Source organism: Centruroides vittatus, unplaced genomic scaffold (assembly GCF_030686945.1).
Source record: "Centruroides vittatus isolate TY-2023 unplaced genomic scaffold, ASM3068694v2 contig_370, whole genome shotgun sequence".
Taxonomy (NCBI): domain Eukaryota; kingdom Metazoa; phylum Arthropoda; class Arachnida; order Scorpiones; family Buthidae; genus Centruroides; species Centruroides vittatus.
Window position 1 is genome coordinate 1,884,540 of NW_027122193.1, and position 16,933 is coordinate 1,901,472.

General features: G+C 32.2%; 1 protein-coding gene across 3 annotated transcripts in view; it reads left to right on the plus strand.

The window, feature by feature from the left end:
- Positions 1-9,151, plus strand: part of LOC136975300 (interleukin-12 receptor subunit beta-2-like) — an 87,306-nt gene extending 78,155 nt beyond the window's left edge. For all 3 annotated transcript variants that reach the window (XM_067270342.1, XM_067270343.1, XM_067270344.1), the window contains 3 exons: positions 2,929-2,989; positions 4,478-4,627; positions 7,606-9,151. In XM_067270342.1, the coding sequence (XP_067126443.1) occupies positions 2,929-2,989; positions 4,478-4,627; positions 7,606-9,015 (1,621 nt within the window). In that variant the 3' untranslated portion in view covers positions 9,016-9,151. The remainder of the gene's footprint in view (positions 1-2,928; positions 2,990-4,477; positions 4,628-7,605) is intronic.
- Positions 9,152-16,933: the final 7,782 nt, after the last annotated feature.

Here is a 16,933-nt window from a genome sequence, read left to right on the forward strand (position 1 = left end):
GTTAAGTTTGCATTAAAAATTCTATTACCGCTAAAAGCTTTGATTAAACATAATTCATTAATTTGCAAATTTAACAAGCTAAGCCAATGCAAAAAACAAGCCAAATAAACAGTTTGAAGACTACTTGAAATTTTTTCTCCTAAATTATTCTTTTCTTTTCTTGGACTTTTTGACGGAACTGTTGAAGTTAGATAAAAATTGAAGCTTTTTTCTGTGAAAAACAAATTAGAAATCCGATAGTCGTTAGTTATAAAAAGAATCGGGCATTTTTAAAGTTTAACTAGATTATTTTTAACGTGATAGAAATTAATTACTTAAAAATTTAGCCTTGAAGTTATCGACTGATAATTTTAATTAATAAACAATTTGACATTTTTAATTAATAATTTTGACGTTACTGGAGGAAAATTTTAACTTTGATTAATAATATATATTGCCATTCAATTACGCAAGCAGTTTATTTTGAAATGGGGCAAGTCCATTTTTTGTTGTTGTGATATATTTAAGGATTTGCATTTCAATAGATTTAAAAAAAATTGATATATACTAATAGACAACATTCATGTATTTTATGGTGTTAGATAATGTAAATTCATTATCCAATAGAGTTTTTGATGATAGGTGAAGAAGAAAAAGATTTTATTATACTTAAATGAACTTACCTCGCTTTCAAAAGTAATGAATTATAGTAAATGGTAAACTGGTAATATTTCAGTTCAATCAATCTTATTTTTAATAACAACAACGACAAAATATTATATTTTACAGTAGAGCATCGATTATCCGACTCAATTGGGGACTGGGGTTGGTCGGATAACCGAAAAGTATGAAAAAATACATTATTAGTATAGTATATTAGTATATCCCATGTAATTAGTATATTACTATATCGCTATTAACCTACTTTGCGTTGAATTTTCATAAATGTTAAGCCCAACAAAATTTTTTTAAAAATAATAATTGTCGCTATTGTATCGTTAAAAACTATTTCTTTATTTTGCACAAAATAAATACAAAAATAAAGAAAAAAATAGAAAATTAAGCCTGGTTTAAATACTGGCCTCCCTTTCATGGTCGACTCGGTGTTGCCAGCTAAAACGCAAAAATTTAACAAAAATAATAATAAAGTAGCTAAGACATATCCGAATATTGTAGCGCCGCATCACGAGCGGACATTTGAATTTGCCGACTAGAACACTGTCGGTTAACCGACGTGAAGGTTGATCAGGGGTTCAATGCTCTACTGTAACACTGAAATTGTTTTGAGTTTTGGGGACTGAGACTAAAACAAAAACCATGTTGACTTTTTCAAGTTCTTACTGTAGACTGATCTAAAACTTACTTGCCAGCTGATAATATAAATTTGCAATGATACACGCACGATGAGGCTATTGATACAACCAAGCAGTTTTTGAAAAAATAAAGATTTTATGATTTTTACACTCCTATATGTTCCGGTACACTATTTGAATTGAACAAGAAATACCCACGTTTACAATTTTAAGTTTTCAGTGTTGAGATTACTGCTAAATTTTACAGGAGAAATTATACTGTAAAATATTTGGCTAAAACTAATCATTGATCCAAGATGGACTGGCACCACTTTCAAAATTAATGTTTTGCGATACTGTTAATCATCAGAACTTTCATTGTCAAAATACTAAGGATTTTGAATCAATTGACAGTAGATTGTTTACAGGTAAAAAGATTGTATTAAGTTTTATCTATTGTTGTCATAACCTTCATTTTTTTTCAAAGATGGGCTTTCCTCAGTTTCAAAATAAATGGCTCATATTAATATATTACAATATACTGATTGATTCACCCAACCACTCATTGTCATAAAATATTCGATTTGAAATAAATGTCTTACAAAAGAAAAACAAAATAGAATGTGATTTGATTAGACAGGAATATCAAGTACATCACCAAAAATCACGAATCTTTAAAAATTAAGATTTTATTCATTATTAAGTGTGAAAATTTGACTCTTGACGTCTTATGGAACATGTGGGCATCTCAGAAATTAACTAAAGCATCATCTACTTTTTAAATGTTTACTATTATTAATTTGTTCTGAATTATTTCAAAGTAAAACATTTTCTTTTGTCTAACTTTGATTATTCTTCATTAAATTTATTATTATTAATTATGTATAAAACTTATTGTTTATAAGGAATTATTATAAACTGCAACACAGTATCACATAGCAACCAGATGCAATTAGGAGCAAAGCCTATACTATCAGATGTAATTATGTGAAAATCTAAGTTCTTTTGTGTAAAGAGTACAATTTAAGTTTGGAAGTTGTTACATTATGCATTATACTTTTAAGCCCTGCTATTTTAACTGCAGGGTTTAACAGAAATTTCATATGATTTTTAGGAACACAAATACCATGTTACAGGAGAAACAACTGTAGATATCATAAAGTAATTTCACTTAGGATTTTAATTGGATTAATTTGGACCTTATTTAGATCTAAATTAACTCAATTAGACTTTAAAACGGGGCTTGATAAGCGGCCAAAATCTAATAATTAAGTTTCAAGATTGTGAGAATTTTTAATTCTCACAATCTTGAAACTTAATTATTAGATTTAGTATTAGATTTTGTTTATTTTCATTCTTTATAGAAATTAGTAATCAGTTAAAAATCATATAAGAAAAGCAGCTTCGAATCAACAAGATCTATTTATTTATATAATATAAAATTAAATAACAAAGTTTGTATCCTTTGTAACATATTCCAAAGTACATGAATTTGTTGTAAGAATGAGAAAAATTAAATAGAATTAAGTAAAATATGGAATAAAAATTTGTTTTGATGATTAAAATTATTATTTGTAAGGTTTTAATGCAGTAATTATAATTTTTTAAATCTTAATTAAATAATACATGTAATTATTACTGTGTAATATTTTAATAGGATGAAAAAGAAATATGATGCAGTGAAGGGAATTAAAATAAAATTACCTGAAGGTCTTAATGTAAGTTGCTATTCAGTTTACAATTACATACTGATAAGAGAATATTCTTAATAAGGAAATAATTTTTATACATACGAGAAAGTAAGATTAATGTAAATAATAAACCAGATGATTGTCATATTTAATTGGGCTAATTAAGTGTTATTATTAATGATTAACTATTAAGTAATTTGGTACTAGAGGTAAGCATTAGGCATCATTTCCTTATTAAATTTAAATTAAGATAAAAAAACTAGTAAAAAAAAAAAACATGATTTGATACTGGATGTGTGATTGCATCTAAATAGAGTACCACATTATTTGTGAATAAGCCTCAGTCTTAATAACAAGTACAGATAGATCTTGACACTCATTGAAAATGATTTGATACCATTAATATGATTTGTTTCATAAACAAAATATCTTAAGAACAAAAACTAACACCAGTAAATACTTTAAGGAAAATCAGGACTTTTTCATGATTAAAGACGATCAGACCGGAGGTCTGGGTAGCATAATTGGCAATGCATCCGCACAGTAAGCAGGAGTTGCGTGTTCAAGTCCCACTCCAGGCCGATTTTTTTCTTCCAGTAGATCTAAATTATTTAATTAAAAATTATAATTATTAAATGTATTAAGAGATGGTACCTGATGCCTCCCTCAAGTGTTAAATTATTTGGTGATTTATTAATATTATAGCCATTATTAGCCCGATAGCATACGTTAGTGGTTGGCTTTGGTATTACAATATGTCGGGTTTAGTAGTGTAGTTTGTTTAGGTTTGATTATTAAGAACTTTCGAGCGACAGCTGGAAAGTGCTTAATGATAATCAAACCTAAGATTTCTTACATATAAACCCAGGATTTTATTTGTCATGATGAACTGAGTTTAAGCAGGAACTCTATTTATTTACTTCAATGTAAAAGAAAGAGATGCATTAAACAATATTATGAACTTAAAACTATAAATTGAAATTAAATTGCATTGTTAGGTTGTGTAATAGTTTACAAGCTGTTATAGAGAAGGGAAAAGACACGCACAGCTTTTTAAGTGAAACGGTACTTCTAAAACAGGTGATGGATCTAAAGTGGTTCCTCTGCTTTTTCATTCCCTCAGTTGATTTTTAATTTCAACATTATTATCTGATAACAGAAATGAAGTTCAGATTATGTTAAATTATAAATATTTTTTCACTTAATTTTGATAATTTAAGTAATAATAATAATAATGCGGTGTCATGCAAAATGTTTTATTTTTGATATCATTTCTAAATATAGAAATACTTGAAAATTTTAATAATGTATTCATTATTAAATTTGTCGTTTTATTTACATTAATAAAAGAAACGACTTCATATTTTATCAGATTATTTTTATGTTTATGCAATTATACACAATGTTTACATGGAAACCAAGTGAGATTATATTTATCTTAATTTTATCATAAAGTTTATTTTCATTATAACATGCTTTACTTATGTGTTCATTAATCACAAATTTTAATTTTAGGGCCCCTTAGGATCATATGAAAACTTTAAAAAAGGTTTATTACAACAGAATACAAGCTTACCTCCACTGAAACCAAGACCTGGCTCTTTTGTTTTGGATAATAATAAAAATAGATGCATATCTGTCCTCAGTAATAGCTCTGCAGAAGAGGTAAGTTCAATTATTAAATAATCTTCAAATCCTTTCCTTTATGCAGATAAATAACTTAAGCTAACATATAAAATAAATTAATAATAGTTGCAAACTACATAAAAGTTATCACAGGAATTGTGGTCCATGTTGATAAGAATCATCATTCTGATTTGATTATATCGGTGTTTCTAGAAATGGAAATTTATCTCTTAAATTGACAGAAATTAGAAGAAATTATATTGCCAGTACAAGATAACATATCCTGTTGAAATTTCTTTTTCAAAATACAAACATAATCAAGCAGCAAATGTCATTTATTAAAAATAAACTGCAAAATACAAACTTTGAATTCAGATAAAATTCCTTTAAAAAATACATCCCGACTAAAATGTCGGCAAAGCGGAATATTCTGTGACAAAATATTTATAGAAAGAGTTTTATTCTGATTCTATATAATAATTAAAAACTTATGTTCAGCCTTTTCTTTGCTTTTTTTCCTTCACTACTAGATGCATTAATAGACACAAGGCATTTTTACTTTATCTTTATTCTGGATCCGCTATAGTAGTAAAGGAAAAAAAGCAATAAAAGGAAGACACGGTCTCGGAGTACATAATTATGTTCAGCCGTCAGATTCAACGTTTAAATCATACTTGTTATTCAAAATAATTACTAAGTATTCAGTTTTATTTATTGGACTTTGGTTACATTGCCCTAACCACACCTCTTACTATTTAAGAAATAGTAAGAGTTAGAAAACACAATAAACAGAATCATTATGCATAATTACAGATGATGATGATAGAATTTGCATGCCCCTAAACATGTAAATTGGTAATGGTGACAGTATCATATTATAATTGATTAATATTCAAATTACACATTTTTTTAATTGTTTTAACAATCTTTTAATGCTAGAATCAATAAATCAGAATATTCACTAATTGTATTCTTATTTACTAATTACTGATTATTCTTATCCATACAGGCAAGTACTAAGGTGATTACAATAAGCAGATTTTACTGTTTAAATTAATTATACAGGAAATTCTTGTTAGTTCAAAATTCAAGGAAAAAAATTGCGATTTCGAATTATCCTACGTATATCTGTACGACATGCTAAATGCTACATAACTGATGTAATTTATTAAGCAAACTGAATATGGCTACATATACAGAATGCTATTTTCAATAATTAATAATAATAATATAATATAAATGTGAAGGTAAATGGCAGTGAGAACCTCACAGGTCACCAGATAGTTTTATAAAAAAATAAAGCAGAATTCCTCGAAATGTAGCCCAAATTATTTTTAAAGTGGCCCAAAAAGTAGTAAGTAGCCTAGAGCTCTACAAATATCTCAATCTGCAACTTGTAGCCCAATCTTGCAATCCCGAAAACCAACTGTATTTTATAAGCGAAAAAAGAGCAGCCCATTTGTAAGGTGACACCCGAAAACGTGTTACTGTAAAAACAAAGCCATATTGATCAGATTAGAATTGTTCTTGGTCTATTGTTCTCTCAGAGCGTGGAGACACTTCAAACTAACTGTGAATTCCTTTACATATAAATCTCTCTATCCCCAACCAGGAAAAAAGTACAGTTATGAACTAACGGGATTTCAAACTATCCGAGTTTGAATTAACAAGGATTTTCTCTATTGATAAATTTCCTACATGTCTTATAACAGTGATTCTCAAAGTGGGGGTCGTGAAAAATATTTGGGGGGTCGCTGAAAAATTGATGCCAGATCAATGTTTTTTCAAATATTTTATAAATTTACTATGGATTCATGTTTAGAAATAATAGAAATAAAAAATATATAAATTAATTTTTACTATTGCACATATAAATAATAAAAACAATATAAATATTAAAATACGAGCCTAAATATAATATTTATAAATTTGTGCGCTATTGGGGAATCCCCCGAGTTCCACTCTCCGCCTAAACTATGATAGAACAGCATTGTCATTTGGAACGGTGTTCGCTAGCAGCGTTGCGTCTGTAGGCAAGTCGAGTTAGAAATACAGTAGAGCGTCTATTATCCGAAAACCGATCAACCGAAAGCGTTTCAGTAGGCTAATTTGAATTTCTGCTAGTGCTGTGGCGCTGCAATATTTGGCTATGTCTTGGGATACTCAGATATTATTTTAGTTGATATGTGTTTTTAGCTGGCAGCACTGGCGCAATCATGAGAGGGTACTTAAGGACGCCCCAGTATTTGAACGAGACTTTTTTCCTGTCGTGAGTGGTAAGTTTTGCTTGTTTTTCTGAGACTGTGTTGTGCTGAATCGGAACGTTTTGAGACGAGATTAACTTCCGAAATATAATGTTTTTTGTTTTTATATTCTTCAATATATTTATTTTGTTTGTGAAAAATACAGTAAAGAAATAATTTTTAAAAAATTTCGTTAGTCTTAACATTGTCAAAAATTCAACGCAAAGTGGCGCGCAACGAAGAGAAATTTGAACATGGAATAGATTAATTAAACAAAAGAAATGAACTCCTCCTGAATTTAAATTAACCCCCTCCCTCCGGGATGTTTTTCTACACATACTCATTCTTCGGGGGTCCTTCGAAATTTTTAAGTGCAAAAGGGGGTCGCGGACCAAAAAGTTTGAGAAACACTGTCTTATAATATACTTTCTAATATTTATTTAAAAGTCATTTATGAAATTTATTAATGAATATTCTAAAACTGTAAACTTTAAACAGTGAAAAAATCTTAAAATTCAAAATATTTTGAATTTAAAAAAATAAAATTCAGATTTACTATCAATAACATATTGTGAATATTTTAATGATTGTATATTGTAGAATGTATTTAAGAAAAAACAAACTCTTTCACAAATGACTTTTTTTAATTAAGATAAAAAATTACATTTTTGAACCTAGATCTAACTGTAAAAATACAATTATTTCTTAAATTTACATCAGATTTTAGAATTAAAAATGCTCTTATTGTAATTAATTATTTTTACTTATTTTTAGTTGTTGTACAAAAATATCGACCGATGTAATAATTATTGGAGAAATCCAAGTGGAGATAGTAGTAGCGGATGTAGTAGCAACGGAATTCACGATAGCATTTCGTCGTCTAATACCAATCACACTCATCTGTCGACGGATTCCGGTGCCGAATTAGACATTTTGCCAGTTAATACCATCGACAACGTTTTCTGTGACCCGAGTCTAATTTTAAAATCGAAGATCCATTCCAAGTCTGAAATAGACATACAAAATGACAAAAGCAGTGATTCTGGTTTAGATAAGGAAATACCTGTAGTGTGTGGAACCAAAACTGAAATGGAACAGCCAACTTCCACTGCCAACTTTATTTTGCCATTAAATAATCAGTCGTTTCAGCATCCGTATAGTAAATTTGGTTTAAATGGGCCAAATTCTCTTTATTCCAAGCAGTGGAATAATATATTAACAATCAATTCTAATTTATGCAACAGTGAGCCCTCTATTATAAACATTAACAATAATTCTAATGATAAAAATAAACCTTTGGCATCGATACCCTATTCTAAAATAGGTATCTCCAGGAGCTCAGAAAGTATTGATCATTTTCCTAAAGATAATCAGGATTATTATAAAAATGAGAATTTCATAGAAAATGCTGACAAAAACAAAGATTTTGAATTACCAGCATATGTTTGTTCAAATTTACAGCATAAAAATAATGTCTTAAAGCCTTATATTTCTATGGGATCATATTTTGAAAGCATCGTTAAAGTTCCTAATTGTAAAGAAGGCTTGCCTGTAAATTCGAAAGGTAACGACGATAACATGGCATATTCTAAATTTGATATCCATCCGTCAGTAGATGTGGTATCGAGCCAAGTTAACCCTTATATTCCAGTACAGCAGGCCCATTCTATGATGCAAGGGGTAATTTTGCCAGAAATCAATTTAAATCCTTCATTTGATATCAATATTTTTAATTTTAATAACAATTTACCACCGTCAGAAGTCTCGTCACCGGATACGAATGTCGGCGAAGAACTTTTAAATACCGACGAAAATTTTTATTCTTCAAAAGAACATGCCATAAATGGAACCGCTTGTACTTATGGTTGTGATAAAGAAATTGACTTAAGTTCCGAAGACTGTATCAAAAGGCAAAAATCTGACGCGACAGAAAACGAAAGTCCACAGACATCGAATGTTTGTTATGCGGAAGAGCCTTATAAAAAGTTTAAATACGTGAATGGGAACGGTACCACACCCGAAGGAAATAACTTTGAAGTAATTATGGCACCGCAACAATTAGAACAGTCGGATTGTGCTCCGTCTTACATATCTCCGTTCAGGTTCGAGGAACAATCCAACGAAGTCAACTCTACGAGTAACGAAAACGGTTACGTTCACCTCCCTGCCGTTTATTACGTATAGAACAAAAATCTGTGTTCAAAATTTCCGTCGATTACCACTTTCATAAAATTGAGCCGACTCAGGGGTTTACGTGAAATTTCTTGTATAAATGTTACGGAAAATGTTTTATAAAGTCAGTTTATTTGATACGCGATAATGCCACATATTTTATATAATTACACAAAGACAGTGGTATGGGAGAACTATATTCAATGAAACTAGGTACAATATTGTAATTATACAATGAAAGAAACTTTTCTTTATGTACCAAATTGAAAGTTTGCTTAGTTTAATTCATTACGGCCTTACATTACGTTGGCATTATTAAACTAAGACTTCATTTTTTGTCATTCCGAAAAAATTGCTCTGTTGTCATAAGCAGTTGCTGCTTCACATATTTGATTTTTTAATTTTTAAAAAAATCACGAGAATTTACAAAATTAAACAAGCGTGGAAAATTGTTTCCCGATTTCTCTATTGTTACACGATAAATTTGGGCTATTGAATTAATAATGACCTAAATTTAAAATGATGATTTTGATTTTTAAAAAATCTCACGGTAATATTTCCGTTTGATATGACATAATTTGGTATTTGAATTGTTTTATTACGAAAACAAATATCACATAAGTTCAAAAATTTATAAATCTAGTCATTTATAAGCTCAATTTTTCTACTGTTACAAAGCTTTTCAGTTCACTTTCTCATGTAATTTACTTAACATTCGGACAAAATGGTCTTTTTTATCGTTCGCATTCACGAAATTTTCTAAAAACCAATGAATAAATGTAAGCGACACCCGGTAACAATTCACGGTAACTGTTCTCAAAGTCACTTTTCTGCCAAATTTCCTTTCCGTTCGGTTCAAACCGTATTGTAAATATTTTGGTGTATTTTTGTGCGTCGTACGAGGATAGGAATGGATCATTTCCGACATTGGCGCGTTGCACAATTATTTATGTAAGTAATCAAGATCGACTCAGGTTCGACTGCTCATACGTGCATAATTTTTAATTGACCGTTGTGCCATTATTGTTTGTTTTTAATAAAATATAATTAAGATTTCTAATAATAATAATAATGTTTAATAAGAATTTGATCTTATATTAAAATTGAAATGATGTTTATATAAAATATTACATTTGCTCAGAAACATTGTTCATAATTTATCTTTTATAAGTAAAACTATAAACGTTGGAGCGAGTTATATATTTTAAGCATAGTAAATTAATGAATTTACGGCCAATTTTTCTTGTTTATCTGTCAGCAGATAGTTAATTTGAATGTAATTTTTTTCATTATTATTATTATTATTATATTTATTTAAATGAATGAAAATCTAGAAATTAAACAATTTCTTATTTCTTTGAGTATTTCAGAACAAGAATTATTTCATCTTTAATTAAAGTTTTGTTTGTCATTCAGAAGATGGAATGAGCCTTGCTTTGATAACAAAGAAAACAAAAAAAATGTGTGATTTTTTTCAGATTTTAAGCAGAGTTTTTAAAAAATATATTATAATATAATAAACTTTCCATTCTGTTAAGTTGTTAGTTACTATTTTCTTAATTAGAATGTTGTTTAGCAACAATTTTTTTTCTGGATTAATTATCTAAAAAATCTAAATTTATTCCTCAAATTCCTTGCTTTAATATTAAATTTAAGCGGCGTGTTCATCCCGACAAACAGAATCTGTCCGAAACTCATTAAAATCTGTGATAAAAATAATCATGATTAGATCTAATATCAGTTGTGTAATAATAAAAAAATGAAATTTGTAAAATGTTCATATATATATATAAAAAAAAACAAAATCATTTATAGTCTATATTTAATTCAATAATTATATTTTGAATATATTTACATTGTTATCATTTAAGAGGTCTTTGTTATGTTAATGCGAAAAAGAAAAAAAAAACATTCCATCAACCTTAAAAGTGCCATATCGAATCCAGTGGCCTCCGAAATAAACGGGACCAAAAAAATCAATTACAATTTAACAAAAGATATCGAGCAAATGCCCAAGCACTAATCAAACTAATGTCTTTGTTTTTGTATCGGCGGCTTGGAAGTTCCTATTAAATCTGATCTTTGGACAATTCCATATTTTATAAATTTTCCATTTAATTTTTTTAAAAATACAATTCAAAAATTCTCTTTCTATCTTTGATTTGTTGTAAATTTAAACTTGTAAGATTTTTTTTTCTATTAATGATATTCCTGATATATATATAAATCATGTTGCTTTATTTATATTTATATATGAAATGGAAACTATGTGAATTTTGCATATGATATAATTACAATCTTTTTTTTAATAATCAAATTAAAATTTTACTAATGTATATTTGGTTGAAGAGTGCACAAATGTCTTTTTTTTTTTTTTTTTTTTTTTTAAATCATGATTCTGTATTGTTTAGAATGCAATGTATGTGTAAGAGATCTCATCTAATAATTCATTGGTCACTTTTATTTTATAACATGTTCCTGTAAGTGTTTCAAAATCAGAATAAAGTTGTTTATATTAAATTATGAATTGCCTTTATTCGCTATCTGTACAGTGTATGCCACGAAATCTGTGCATTGCGTGCGATTTTCCCTGGAAAGCGTGTGCACAACAAAAGGGGCAAGATTCTCATGCAGTTTTTTTTTTAAATCATGCATAAATTCTCGCATATGTGAGAATATTTGCATGATTTAAGTACACAAACTGCATTGAGCATCTTGCCCCTTTTGCTGTGCACACAAAAGGGGCAAGATTCTCATGCAGTTTTTTTTTTAAACATGCAAATATTCTCAGCATATGGGAGATTCTATCAGATTTGGCAGATTATACGTATCTACACCCTGCCCCTTTTGTTGGATGCTTTCCTGCAAAATCTTTGTGTAACATGGTGCAGCATAAAAAGTGGATTTCGCGACATATGTATATAGAATTATTAATTACATACATTAAATTCTATAATTATAATATTACTAACATAAAACGAAAAAAAAAGAAAATATTTACAAATATAAATATACAATAAAACAAAAATAGCGGAAATAAGAAGTAAAAAATAAACATAAATCTACCGGTGATACTTTATGTAAACATGGTAGCAAAGGAATAACCGCTTCCTCCCATTTAATTAGTGAGCCTTGGGTCTGCGCGAACCGCGACAGTACCGTTGCTTTGGAACTTTTTCTGACGTCATACTTGTGTTCTTTGAGTCTTATCCCTAAGTTTCTTGTTATGACTCCAATGTAGTCTTTTTCGATTTCTAGTTCCGTGTTCTCGTAAGGGATGTTGTACACTCCTGCTTTTTTCTTCTTTTTTTTTTTAACGTGATCGTTATCATTTCTTAAGATTGTATATAGGTTCGGAGCTCTTTTTAGAACCATTCTGGTCTCCTCGCGGTTTGCAATTTCTTTCATAATGCCTTTTGTGTTCTTGTTATAAGTAAACTTTGCGACTTTACTGGGAACATGTTTTGAACTTCTTGCTGTGCCCATCTCATATTTTCTAACTATTCCTGCTATTGTGCCTTTTTTATATCCTAGGGATTCGGCTACTTGTACGATTCTGTCGATTTCCTTAATTCTGTCAACAATGTTGTCACAATAGATAAAGGCTCTTCTTATAAGAGCTCGGAAGGCTGCCAGCTTATAACGGTAAGGGTCATTAGATTGCGATGGAATGTAAAGTAGGCTGTGCGTTGGTTTGATGTAAACGTTTGTAGAAAAATGCCCTTTTTTGAACATTTTGGTTAATGTTACCTTAGGATCCAAGATGGCGACGGGGAAAATTTTTCCCTACGTTGGAGACTGCGACGGGGAAAAAATTTTTTTCCTACAGTCGAGACGTCGACGACGTGGGGATTTTTTTTTTTCGGTTTCTACCTTGCGTTCGACGTGGCCGAGTTTTCTGTAACCTCGAAACGGAGACGGTAGTGTAGATTTGCGACGGTAGAGGGAGCTTTTTCGTAACGTCGTGCGAGAGTTAAATCGGCGGGAAATGTGTAGGGGTGTTACGAACGAATATGCAAATGCATAATCTACGACGTGATTTCTGTTCCTTTCTGGGCAATTTTATGCAAATCGACTTGTTTCCAGTTGGAATCGTTCACTGCAGTGTTGCGACGAATTGCGTATTGGAATAATTGCTGTTTTTTTTTCGTTACGATATTTCATTTTCACACAATTTATTATCGGTAAATATATATATATATATATATATATATATAATTATTATTATTATTTTCTCCAGTATTAGTAATTATTGTTATTTCTTTTATTACAATTTAATCCTAAAAGTTAGAAAAAAAGTAATTAGAAATTAAGAAAAAACCGTGTTTTTTTTTCTCCCCACCTCCCCGCGATTAGTTTATTGCCAATTGTTCGATAATAATGAGTAGTTTTGCCGATTTGAGTTGCAACGACGAATTTTGGTTGAGCTGCACCACCCGTGATTTCTACAAGTTAATGGAAGATGACTTTTTGGAGCTAGGTTTGCCTCCCCGTATCGATAACGCATTGAAATTTGCTGTAAAATTAGGCATACAGCCGACCGATTCCGTTTGAATTCCGTGCGATTCTAAATGCAAATTATATTATCGGAGTAATAGAGAAAGCTGTTTCTTGCGATGTAGTAAGTGCGGAACGAAGACTTCTGCCTTTGAAGGAACATTTAAAAGTAAATTTGGCCACATTTCTTGGGGTTGCATTCTGTCGTTTATATGGCACTATCTATGTCTGGAATGTACGGCGACGACCTCTGCGATTGCGGCGGGCATATCCAAAAAAACGGGAGTCGATTGGTCCAATGACACACGGTTGGTAATGCTTATAGCTTTGAGTAATTTGACATCGTTTAAAATAGGAGGGCCGAATAAAACGGTGGAAATCGACGAGACCGTAAAAGAAAGCAACCGGCAATTTACCAAAAATGGGCATTTACATTGGCAGGGGGGATAAAAGGCAAGAGGACAGATGACGACAGAGTTCGCCTGCCTAAACTATGTGTGTTAAACTTCCACCGCTCCCCGGGACGAACAAGTACAGACGGAACTAGACCCTTTTTGATTGTTAAGTTATAGCAACGCAACACTCGGGCGATCTGCCTAGGGGAAGTGGGGAATGCCTACCGGAAGGTCTTTTAAGGGAAACCGGCCCCTATTTAAGCGTTAAAAACGTGGAGAAAACCCGGAAACTCTCCGCGTAGCCAGCCCACCCGAGCGAGGCGCGAACCCACGATCGAACTCCCAGTGTTCAGGGTACGAAGACAGTTCGGCCACTGGTGGGCCTGACTCATCTTGACCCGAACCAAGCCTTCCCTTTTTGAGAAATCAGGATCACAACTAACCATTCAGGTATTTATTAACTCACGTCCGAAATTGTAAATGTTCTCTCCCTCAGTTCGGCGCGCTTGTAGGAATAGACTTTTCCACCGTTCTACGCCGTTGTAAAATAGTTCTAACTTAGTTAAATAAATTGTTATTTAACGTTTAAATGCGTAGTGGAGTGGGTCATTTTCGGCGCGCAGTCTCTTTACGCCCTTCTCCATCTTGAACCCGATCGTTCTCATTCGCGACCGCTCGCGCGAGACTCGCGTACGGACTTAACAGTCACAATTCAGTTAATACACCACAATCCTAAGGATTTTGGTGCCAATTTCTAATTCGAGATGCAATAAAAAGGATCAAATCATAATAATAAACGCGAGAATATTGTCCAGCCCAAATGTTCTTTATTAGTATTTGAATATTCAAGTTAGTTTCTCAGACAATCCAACAGATATGAAAGAAGTGAAACCGGTAGATCGCCGATATTCGGTCCACCTCGGAGTCAAACTGCAAATATTTTAAATTAAAATTATATATGAATATATTATAAAATATACTTATAATAGAATTTTAACCGTTTTCCTGAAAACAAGGGTCAAAATTTTGTAAAATATTTAATAAATAAATAACTATAAATTTCGACAAATGTAACACTTATAAATAGAAGTAAATAGTATAAATAATTAAAACCGAAGTGATTTTATTCTATAACAAATGAATAAAATTCTGTTTTATTACATCAGTACTGACCTCCTTTAATTCTATTATCGAGTTAGCTTCAATTTTCTTTCATCATTTGGTGAAGCATCGCCAACTCGACCAATGGCCGCACTTTCTTTTCCAAACATGGGCCTTTCCCTAAAACCGATAAATATGTTTCTTCCTTTCGAATTGGATCGATCACGTCCTTCGATTTTCGTGTATCGTCCATCGCTACTTTCTAATAAAATAATTCCTGAAAAAATATATACATATATATATTTTATTTAATTTACTTTCAAATACGTTTAAAAATAGCAAATTTGCAGATTATTTTCTACAAATTCTTCTTACAATAAAGATAGGGTGGGGGAAAACACCGTTTACAGATTTCCGTTGCTACGGGTTCGAATACGCAAAATCATTCTAAAGTATGTATGCCGACGGCCGGATGGCCGAGCGGTCAAGGTGGCAGCCTACCGCTCTGGGGGACCCGGGATCGAATCCGAACGGGTCGAATAATCCTCAGGAATTTTTCGGGGGTGGTCCGTTCGGATATGTCGGGCCCCGTCCCTCACCACCCGGTCGCCCCATTGTGGGCCTGGCCGAACCAATAATGGGCCGTCTATAAGAGGCCCTCTTAGTGCCCACAGGGCGGAAAGAGTTAAAAAAAAAAAAAAAAAGTATGTATGCCAAAAAGGTACAATTGGAGATGTGAACGATGCTGTTGAAATCTTAACAGAGCTATAGAGCGTGCCCGTAGGAGCAAAAACGTCAAAGAAACCAGCCCCTAATGTGACCCTAGCCCCCTAAATCAGCCGTACGCGATGGCGAGAATCGCGTGCGCCTGATTTCGCGGATCCTCGCACTGGGTTAAGACTATCGCGTTTAACTATTTAGCTCACGCGACTACGCCGGCTTCGAGTAGTCCACTTGATTGCTCGTGGCGTACTTGATGTTTTACAGTTTTAGGGGGTGTAGGGGTTCGCCCCCACCCGGGCACTGAGGTGCCAGCGTTAGTCAGCACCGAAGCGTACTACTACATGGGAGCGTAGATCGAGGCTCGCTGTCGCTCGTCTTGACGACGCAAATCATAAGAGAATAGGCAGTTCTGGTCCGAAGTAAAAACTGCTTTCGATCAGTAGAAGTTAATGCATTTATTAGAGAGATTAAGGCCGAAGTTTTAAACGCGAAAACGTGTACTTCTAGGCTTTCCTGTAAGCCCAGAAGTTTGACCATGGCGTTTGGAATGTCGAGTATGATTCCACTGACTTTCTAAACGCCATTGTCAACCTTCTAGGTTTACAGGAAAGCCTAGAAGTACACGTTTTCGCGTTTAAAACTTCGACCTCAACCTCGCTATTACCTGTTATAAGTGCTGTGCTGTATCACTGTGCTGTACTGACTGTTAATAAACGTGCAATAAGCTTAGCGGAGCACGCAGCGTAATTCTCTACAGCGCTTGGAAATAGGCTTTATGCCGATTTCGGGAGCTGTATCTCGCAAAGAGTCACATTTAGAGGTGTGGTTCCTTTGACTTTTTTGGCTCTATAGCTCTGTTAAAATCCCAACAGCGTCATTCACATCCGCAAACTTACCCGTCAGAAGATACTTTATAAGCGTTACTTAGCAATAATGACGAATGTAAACAGGAACTGGTACATCTTCGCTTATTAGTTCTGCTTCCGGGATTTCCTGAAGGTTTTGTCCTACCGAATGCTGAAAACACGCAACTTGCACGTCTTTATATAGGAAAAATATGCAATTAGTCAAAATTTCATTGGTTGCGTGACAGATGTCGATCGAAGTCGATGATGTTGCGCGTGGGAATGTTAAAATGTCCAATCGCGTGAATGCTTGTTTAAATTTATATATTTTACTTCAGTTACTGACCAGGTTCCATGATACAAACATGT